Source organism: Nicotiana tabacum, chromosome 12 (genome assembly GCF_000715075.1).
Source record: "Nicotiana tabacum cultivar K326 chromosome 12, ASM71507v2, whole genome shotgun sequence".
Classification (NCBI taxonomy): Eukaryota; Viridiplantae; Streptophyta; class Magnoliopsida; order Solanales; family Solanaceae; genus Nicotiana; species Nicotiana tabacum.
In genome coordinates, this window is record NC_134091.1 from 58015700 (window position 1) to 58025717 (window position 10018).

Below are 10018 nucleotides of genomic sequence, written 5' to 3' on the forward strand. Positions count from 1 at the left end.
CAGCAAAAGGTCAAGTCGCTGAAGCAGACGGTGCAATACAGCTGAGCAAGGAAAACTATAAATTCTAAAATTACCCCTATGTCATGACCATGAGCTGCCTGGTTATCCTCACTTATAGTATAGAAATAGATTTAGAGTTTTTTCATATCATGTTAGAGTTTCAAGAACAAATACAAATGTAAAAGTATAATACATGACCAAAATATAACAGAGAATAAATTTACTGATATGTTAAAGTATAAATAATGTAACAGAGGAATAAATTGTACAATGCTGAACAATACACGACCAAAATTAGACCCTTTGGTTTTGGAAAAAAATCTAAGTATGCATTTGGATTTTGGAGAATATTTATGCCCAAAACGTTTTCAATTAAAAAGTGCCGAAAAGGTAAGTTTTGCCCGGCGCGGAATCCACCGTTTTTCAGCAAAAGAAAACACGAGTTTTGTGTTTTTTTGATTTTGCTTTCTGGAAAAACACACTGTTCTAATTTCTAAATAAAAAAAACAATATCGAATAAACAAATCAGTTCGATCTCCCTCTCATCTCCCACGTCTACACTCCACACTATTCCGGTGAGACAAAATCTCCACTGCCCCCAAAAAATCCTCTGTACATTCTGTCCCTAACAAAACCCCATAATTCCCAATCACTCCCCACACTTCTATGTAATACGAAGCTTCTCTTTGTGCACAATGCTCCAATGGCTCAGTACAGACAATCAGGTGGTGGTTTAGGTTTTAGCAATAACAGTGGAGTTGTTCGAAACGGCGTCGCATCGGATCATCATGTATCTATTGGGATTCGTTCGAATAAGCAGCATCAATCGCGAAATCAGCACCGTCGACTGAAGTCCACTGCCCGCAAGATCTCGATTGGTGCTATCATCGTTATTCTCTTCGTCGCCTTTGTTGTTTCTGTCTCTGCTTTCTTCTATTTCACTTCTCAAAATAGAGGTATAGTTTGCTTTTATATTCGCACATTTGACTACCAAAAGATACTGGTTTTTTCTGGTTGGTGGTGTGTAATTGTAAATATTTTCTTAACTTATAACAAAATAAAAGGAAAATGAAAAATAGTAATTTCAGAGGATTTTTGCAGAACCAGGAATCATTGAATGTTGAAGTGATCAACCAAAAAAAAAGGTAGAAGAGCTGGTAAAATGTTGCAGCAAAGCGTAATTCTGAAATTGAGAGTTGACTAGTTGGGTGATATTTCATATCTTATTTGTTACCAGATTTGGATGGTTAATGACTTATGTGGGAGTGGGAATGATTATAAATGTGGCCTCTTCAAAACTTCTAAGTAGTTTGGTTTTTGGGTAGTTGTAATTGAGTTAAACTGAAGTAAGAAGATCAGGCTTATTGGATATAGTTGCTTAGATTAGACTACCATTAAGTATACGGAGTTATGGAATATCATGTTATGACCTTGTTATGAGGTTGAAAGTTCACGACCGACCAGAATAATGAAAGAATGTTGGTGATTTGGTAAGTAATTGTACGCACTTAATTAACAAACAATGGGCTTATTAGGTTTATGCCACGTGTTACTTTGTAGATGATAATGTGTAAATTTAAAAAATCGCGAGTCAACCAAATGAGTGCTGGACCTAGGAGAAGCACTTTAGAGAGTAATGGGTTTTAGGTAAGTTAAGTAAGGGACAATATATGCACTGCAAATTTAGTCTCACAAGAAAAATGTAGGTGAAGTAAGAGTAGACCGATTGTGGTACCTAAGTACTAGCATGTAGGCTCAACCTTTAGGAAGAATGACATGATAGATGAAGATCTAATGCATAGATTTAGAATAGGATGGTTCATTGAGGAGTGTTACACGAGTGCTTTGCGATATAGATATACCTAACGAAGTGAAAGGCGAGTACTATAGAGTTGATGTGAGAGCAGCAACATTATGTGGTAGTTAAATGCCCAACATGTCCGCAAGATAAATTAGCTTCTGGGATGCCTTCCAAATTGGGCGAGTCACTTTGTTCAAATACCCTGTGTTCCAAGTATAATTGAGTTTTTAGGCAGAGTTTGAATTATCTGTGAATTTGGGCTCATTATCTGAATTTTTTTGTATCTCTTTGTACGTTTCTTATCCATTTTTAGAAATTTTGGATTAATGACAATAATAAGTGTAAAACTAGATGCTCCGATCAACTTTTAAAAGTCAAGAATTCAAAGGAGGTTGACTATTGATATCAATTTAAAGAAACAGCGCGAACAAGGAAATTTTTCATATGATGTTCTGGTGTGTCCAGCTGGAATTGTTTTCTATATTTTTGGATTATTAGGCTAAATGTTCACTGAGTTGTATTATAGAAATATATCCTCCGGTATTTAGACATTTTCCATGTTTGCTGTTGCAGAATTGGATAATAATCACTTTCAAGATGATGTTGATGTAGAAAACGATTCAGATTTCCTTACAAATGTGACACGGACACAAGGGAAAGTTCTCCAATTTGGACATGGATCAGTAACTCATGGCCGGGATTCTCGTTATTGGGACAAGGATGACAGGAGAAGGGATGATGATTACAATGAGGAGGACTTGGAGCGGGTTACTGATGGTGACTTGGATAAGAATCAAAGTCCTCCAGATGGGAAGAGAAGCGATAAGAAGTCTCTTTCAAAAGGATTGGATCATGATGGCAATGGTTTATACAACGAAGCTGGACGTGATGAGTTGAAAAAATATGAAGCCAAATATCAAGCTTCCTTGGAGAATGCTGGGCACTCACAAGACGGACATCATTTGACAGACCAGCAATCTGATGATGCTGACAAGGGAAGGAAAAGTGAGACTATGGATGCTGATGATGGATATGATGATGGCATTGACTTAGAAGATGCACATACAGACGGATATGATGATGTTGGACATGAAGATTGGGACCATACTGTTGCTGCCGAATCTCTGGACATAAATGAGAGACATTCGTTAGATACACATGGTGCTGGAAATAAAAATCAAAATCATGCCAAAGAGGCTGGTAAAACATCCAAGGACTTTTCCAATAAGGAATCCTCTTCAAGTTCTCATCACCCTAAAAAGTCTTCATCAGAAAAGCGTCCAGTACCCAGAAGAAAGCCAAGGAAGCATGGTAATATTCTCTCCTATTTTAATTGGTGCCCTATGCCTTTATTTTATGATTATTTTGGCTTCAGGCCACGCTTCAATGTTGCATTCCTTGGGTCAACTTGATTTTGAACTGATTTTAATATGGACAAGGAGAAATGTGCTTGGGGACATTGGGATATTCTATTATGGGAATTTGCTGTTACTTAGTAATAGCTTTTTTAGATGCTAGAACTATTATTGAGTCTATTCCTTTTGATGCTGCAGCTGTCTTTAGTAAGCTTTCATCCTTCTCATCTCTTTAATTGGATAGTAGCTGCTATTATTTAGTTCTGTACAGTCGAGGAAAAGAAAAGGAAAAAAGAAACAGCTGCTACTTTGCATCTTGATAAGCATTGTATTGTGCTGCTAATGATAGACGGAGGTAATCAGCACTTCAGTTTTTGTTAGTTATTGGAATAATAATCAAGAAGTTAGGTACTAGAGTAGAATTTTTCTATGATAAATCTCATCAAAGAAGTAGATCAACATTGCTCAAAAATCTTTTATTTAAGCCATCTCACTGTGGAAACGCACTTTCTAGCCTGCTGAATTTGCTAGCTAGATGTGTGATTTCACCCTTGCCTGTCACAGTCATCGTGGTTTGTTCTGCAGTGTATTAGTGGTCTTTTGTGTATATTTTGGATCTTAACAAGGCAGCAAACGAGGATTCAAGCCGTTTTTGTCATTTTATGGAACATCTTCTTCAGATTTCTGGATTGAACATGTGGAATTTCTGTATTTCTTGCACTTAATAGAATCGGTTAATTGAGTTAAATCTTGGATATTAGCTCCCCACTCCCTTTCACTTGGACTTAAATAATCGTGCTTTTCATTTACAGCTTGTGAGATGAAAATTTTGAACGCTAGTGCTCTTATTGTGGAACCTTTGGAAAGTCGAAAGTTTGGAAGATTCTCATTGCAGTATACAGAAACAGAGGATAGGCCTGTTGACACTGCAAACTGGGAACCAAGATTTGCTGGGCATCAAAGTCTGGAAGAACGGGAAGAATCTTTTCTTGCACGCAATCAGAAAATAAACTGTGGCTTCATTGGAGGTCCTGAAGGAACGCCAAGTACCGGTTTTGACTTGGCAGAAGATGATGCAAAATACATTAGCAGTTGCCACATTGCTGTAGTTTCATGCATCTTTGGAAATTCAGATCGCTTGAGAATACCAGTGGGCAAAATGGTATTGAACAAATTCCTTTTCCTTTTTAACTCTTACTCATTTTAGTTCTCAACATGTTGTTTTCCAGGATACTAACTCATGAAACTATGCCTGTGTATATGGGTACACACGTATACCAAACATATTTTCATGTTGATTACTAGGAGGACACACGTATACCAAACATATTTTCATGTTGATTACTAGGAGGACCTCATGCACACACTTGTTAATCTGGCAAAAAGTTTTCATGCATATGAAGCTGACAGGATAAAGAGAAGATTTACTAGTGGAATAGTGCTTAATCTCCTAAAAGTCTTTGGATACACCCTATTGAGATGTACTTACATAAGATGTTCATCTGCTTGAAGAAAAAACATAGTGAAGCTCCTAATTCCTATTCTACAAATAAAAGAGATAGAGAGCCATTTTTGGCAGTTGACTAGCAAGGGATTTGGCACAGTATCCCTGCATCAAAAAGAAAAAGAAAATGTTTAAGGAAAACATATAAGAATCCAATCAAATGGTCTGGACAGTAAGGGATAGCAGAAAACATTCATTGCCTTAAGATTAGAGCTTTTACTTTGCTAGCTTTTTGGTTTAATTCGGCTTTTGTTCAGGACATAGATGCCATGGTAGACACAATCGACGATTATACAATTTGTAATTATGTTTTGCAGCACTAGCTTAGTGCCCATCCTACTTCAAGAAAATTCTCATTACTTATAAAAAGAACATAAGAATCCAATCAATACGGTCAATTTTTTTATTTAGTAGGCATTTCTACTTTTGGTATACTTCCTGTATACATTGTTACTTTTCTTAGTTTATCTGAAAAGGAAAATCCAAACTAATGCTCATATAAGAAAATTGTAAGTTTTTTACCACCCTTATACCGGTAGCAATCATAGTCCAACTATTTGCAACTATCATTTAAGATATTTCTGGACTAGTAGGCTGTATTGAGGAGGTGATAGCAGAATAGTATGGCATTCTGAAAGGGTGACGGAGGACTAATTATCACTTTTCAATTGGGGTGCGAACTATGGAGGAGTGTTATGAAGGGATAGGAAGAGTTCAGCAGCTACACTACATTTAAGGTGGGAGATGGCAGTAGGATTAGTTTTGGGGTCACAGTTGGGGTGGAAAAAATGTGTTAGCTTTCCTTTCCTTTTATTCAAAATTTCGAGCCAGAGATAGATGACTTTACAGCAGATTCGACGGAACATGAGTGGTGGTGAATTCATTGGAAGTTGAGTTTTTAAGAAAAATCTGCAGGACTAGGGGATTGACAAATTACAGCTTGTTAATACTATGAGCAAAACATATTATGTACTAGTGGGGACTCATGGAGATGGGGAGCAAGGAGAGATAACTTGTTCTTAGTTTAACTTGTAGCACCATAAAAGATCAAATTTTCCGCACTTATTCCGTTTGGATAACCGGTATGCTTCTTCGCTTGTTGGCAACAAAGAGAGCTATATTGACGATTGAGAACCTAAGAAAGAGAATGAATTGCTATGGAGTGTTGATAAAGCAGTCAGGACAGTGGGAAGCTTCTTGGTCCTGGAAGATGATATGGAAGAGAGATACTGTTTTTCCACCAGGTGGAAATACAACGTCTGAACCCATCAAACTGTGTCCTTTTTTCTGTCTCCCCCTTTTCTTTCACTCAATCATTTCCCATTTCAACTTCATCACCCCCACCGAATTCTATCTCCGTCATCCCTATCCTTGAACTCTTTATATGTAACTGTGAGAAAATCAGAATCAAATAACTTCAGTTGCCAAACTAGCTTTCAAGCAATATTTGACCAATAGAGCTGAGAATCTTGAGGTCTTATACTCTTGCAGCATTCTTTAGCACACCGTAAGCAGCTTTCTCCTGGCTTATTTTCTCTTTCTAATTCTCCTTCAAGATAGAGTAATTTCCTAGCCATGTTACATTTGTATTTGATTTGGATCAGTCTTTTTGCTCAAGAATGAAACTCAAAACTGAAGGGAAGAACATGAAAAGCTCAGAGTCACAGCTAGTTCAGTCTTGGCTCTACAGGTTTTCTAATTCTTTTGGTTTGACCAATTTTTTCATTGTGAAAAAAATGGATATGTAAGACCAGTGGCATGACAACTTCTTTGTTAAACCGGTTGAACTGGTTTGTCCGCACCAGTTTTAAAAGCTTTGCTCATATTTTTTTCCGGTTAGGTTTATAAAGCATTTAGGAAAGGAAGGTGTTTTATAGAATGTAGAGTCTATTGTGGTTGGTCTACTCAACAAGAAAAAATGAAATAGGAAGAAATTCTATTGTGATTCACCTGTTTCATGTTCTGTCAGTAGCTTTTTTAGTTGTGTATACGAGATTTAAATTATTTTACCTGAACTTATCGTTACCTGCATTGCATAACATCTTTATTTTAAATTTAAATTCCTTTTCCAGGTCTCCCGTGTATCAAAGAAAAATGTTTGCTTCGTTATGTTTGTGGATGAAGTTACTCTACAAACTCTTTCAGCTGAAGGTAAGATGCCCGACAGCATGGGATTTGTAGGTTTATGGAAGATCGTAGTGGTAAAAAATCTTCCTTATTCTGATATGCGGAGAGTGGGAAAGATACCGAAGTTATTGTCTCATCGGCTCTTTACTTCAGCCAGGTAACTGGAATTACATCTTGTTTATATTCTTTGTGGTATGTTGCTGCTTATATTCTTCTTGCTATAGCTTGTTAATCACTCGATTTTCACTTCCAACCAGGGGTTTATCAAATCGTAAAAGGAAGAAGATAAAATGAAAAAACAAATCCGGGCTTTAATGCTTCTAGCTTCTAATTGTCTGTACTGAGTTTAAAATATAACTTAAAGGCCATCATTTGGTCATTTGGTGTTTGGTACCTTCTCAGCATTTGCTTCATGCTTCTTCCATAGCATCGAAGTACCAGCTTCATTGACAATTTTTCTTTTTGCTAGTCAAAAAATTGGCGAGTGCTTTTTCCTAATATTGGATTGATGAAAGCTTCTTTTAATGGGTATTATTTGAGCTAAAGAGGACGTAACATCAATAAAACATTAGTCTCGGTAGGGGCCGACCGTCAAGTCAGTAATGTCTCTTTTGGGTTTAGCCTGAATAGTTTTTCCACTTTGAAGTGGTGACGCAATGAGTTGTTTTCTCCATTTAAAAGATGTTGTATAGACTACTAGACTGAAGTCAATTGATAAGTGCAAATGTACTAGTTTCTGCAAACTACGCACGTAGAGAATGCTGAGATGGTACTGAAAGAGAGGTAGAGATTGCATTGGAATTTGGTGTACTGTTGATCGGCTTTACTTGCCCTTCCTCTGTCTGCAGGAGGTTAAAATATGTTTAGAGAAGTCAGTTATGCGACTGCCAAGGTCACAACCATGAGTTTCAGTGGATTCGTGGTACTAATTTTCTATTACTTATTAGTGCTCTTAAGCCTTAGGTAGCTACTTTCAGGATCCTCACAATTTGACTGGATTCCTGCTTTTCCTTGTTTCTATGGATGGAGTTGGGAATGATATAACGTGGAAAATGTTAATAACGAAAACATTGCTCTTCTGATTTACTGCAAAATCATTTCTCGGCCTTCACACTTTTCTGCCCTTCCAAATTTGTCCAACCTGTAGTAAAGACTTGCATATATACTGTCTTATGTTTTAGACCCGCATCACCTGTAATAAAATGCAGTATCATCTGTGAATGGAGTAGCAAAAGGTGAACGATATGGTAATGTAACTCACAAGTGGCAACTGTACTCTGTGTTAGTGCGAGATGGATTTTTGATTTACTGTTTAAGGAAGCCTCTTGCTTGCTGGTTTTTTATCCTCGGTTTGGTCCCTCCATTTCTGTACGTGATTGTTTGCTCAAACTTTCTAAATTTCTGTTCGTTAATGAAAAACTTGAAATGCTTGTATGACTTGCTTATTAAAGACCCTCTCCCTGAAGAAAGAGGAGATAAAAGGGAGAATAATGTAGTAGCTTATGAATTGCTTATTAAATTATGCAGGTATTCAATATGGTTAGATAGCAAGCTTCGCCTGCAGCTTGACCCCCTACTCATCTTGGAGTACTTTCTGTGGCGAAAAGGTTATGAATATGCAATTTCCAATCACTATGACAGGCATTGTGTGTGGGAAGAAGTTGCGCAAAACAAGAAGCTTAACAAGTACAATCATACTGTCATAGATGAACAATTTGCATTTTACCAGGCTGATGGATTGCAAAGATTTAATGCATCTGATCCAAACAAGCTTCTTCACAGCAGTATGGTTTACTCTTCCATATTTAATTTCGTGCAATACCTTTCGGCTTTGAGTAATCATTGGCATAACATCATTACATGTTTCTGACAGATGTACCAGAAGGATCTTTTATTGTGCGGGCTCACACGCCAATGTCAAACTTGTTTTCTTGTTTATGGTTTAACGAGGTCGAGCGGTTTACTCCCCGTGATCAGCTTAGTTTTGCATATACATACTATAAATTGAGAAGAACAAACCCAGATAAACCTTTTTATCTCAACATGTTCAAGGTGAGAACTTTAATTTGCTTCCAAGCGCACTGGTGATAGACAACCTTCCTTTTTGTCTTACACTTTTTTGTGCCATGTAGGATTGTGAAAGGCGAAAGATAGCTAAGTTGTTCCGTCACAGATCAGACGAGAAGAGGAATATCGCTCAACGTGGGACAGAGTAGACACAGAAAACTTCTGGTATTGGTGGATGATTCATTTTTTGTTATATGCATCGCTATATTGTACTTGCTTGCTGGAAAGAGGTCATTGTGCCATAGCCATTCTGATTGTATCTGTTGTACATTACCAAAATTTTCTCTAGAGAAAGCGATACACGTCCAACTGAATTGACTCAAAGCAAAGCAAGGTGGATCTGCTGGCTTTATCTCTGCTGGAAAGAACACACCAACAGCATTACAGTTTCCATTCTATTAATTTCATTGCCTTGACCAACTCCTAGTGTGAAGCATCCTATACCTTTTCACTTGTATCTACATGGGTTGGAACACCTGATACAATATGTATTCTTTTTCTATGAAGCAGGGTGCCAATTAATTGTTTTTAATTCTTTTTGTCAATCAATCGGGTGAGTTATTAAGTTTTCTTCTTTTTACGAATTGATACTATTATTCATATTCAATCAATTTATAAAATAGGCTTATTGTGATGAATTAACATTTACTGTGGGCAAAGAAACTCGCCCCTTGTGATTGGCCGACTAATAAGCATAAAAGGACTATCTAAACAAATCATGATGGGTGAATAAGTAAACTTGTGAATGATAAATAAGGGTTTATTAGCGCAACTTATTACCAATATATCGATGACAAAGTCATCAGTCTTTTCTTTTATAATAGTTTTACTCTTTCTCTATTTTAAAAAGAATGGAGGGGTTCGAAGTACAAAGGTTAGCCGTTCTAATTTTCGGTCTTAATTCATACATTGATTCTTAATTTTTTAAGTAAAATTCACATATTTAAAATCTATATAAGATATTAGGTACAAACTACAACTTTTTATAATTTTAAATATTTACAATTATTGGAAAAAGTTATTTGACTCCTCAAATAGTGATAGTGTCTATAAAGGAAACAAATAACGTATTATCTTTATCAACCCAGCAAAAGATAAAAGAACAAATACACAAAACAATTAGAGTATGACTTAGCTAAATGCCATTGCCTTTATCGATGATGT

At 36.6% G+C, this 10018-nt stretch overlaps 1 protein-coding gene across 2 annotated transcripts; it reads left to right on the plus strand.

Annotated features, from left to right (window-relative positions):
- The first annotated feature begins 379 nt into the window (after window positions 1-379).
- LOC107785967 (uncharacterized) lies at window positions 380-9399 on the plus strand. 2 transcript variants are annotated; one of them, XM_016607401.2, is made up of 8 exons: window positions 380-956; window positions 2375-3112; window positions 3969-4318; window positions 6733-6944; window positions 8315-8571; window positions 8661-8839; window positions 8920-9019; window positions 9144-9399. In XM_016607401.2, exons 1-7 carry the CDS (start codon window positions 704-706, stop codon window positions 9001-9003), a joined length of 2073 nt encoding a protein of 690 aa, XP_016462887.1. In that variant the 5' UTR covers window positions 380-703; the 3' UTR covers window positions 9004-9019; window positions 9144-9399. The 2 variants fall into 2 exon arrangements, with proteins under 2 accessions (XP_016462887.1, XP_016462886.1); XM_016607400.2 differs by having other exon boundaries at window positions 8920-9399.
- The last annotated feature ends 619 nt before the right edge of the window (window positions 9400-10018 follow it).

What these genes read in the sequence shown, in the direction of transcription:
- LOC107785967 (XM_016607400.2), top strand. Translation starts at nt 704, where the DNA reads ATGGCTCAGTACAGACAATCAGGTGGTGGTTTAGGTTTTAGCAATAAC. An exon ending in TTTCACTTCTCAAAATAGAG is followed by an intron (nt 957 to 2,374) that starts GTATAGTTTGCT and finishes TTGCTGTTGCAG; the next exon opens with AATTGGATAATAATCACTTT. An exon ending in CGGCTCTTTACTTCAGCCAG is followed by an intron (nt 6,945 to 8,314) that starts GTAACTGGAATT and finishes TAAATTATGCAG; the next exon opens with GTATTCAATATGGTTAGATA.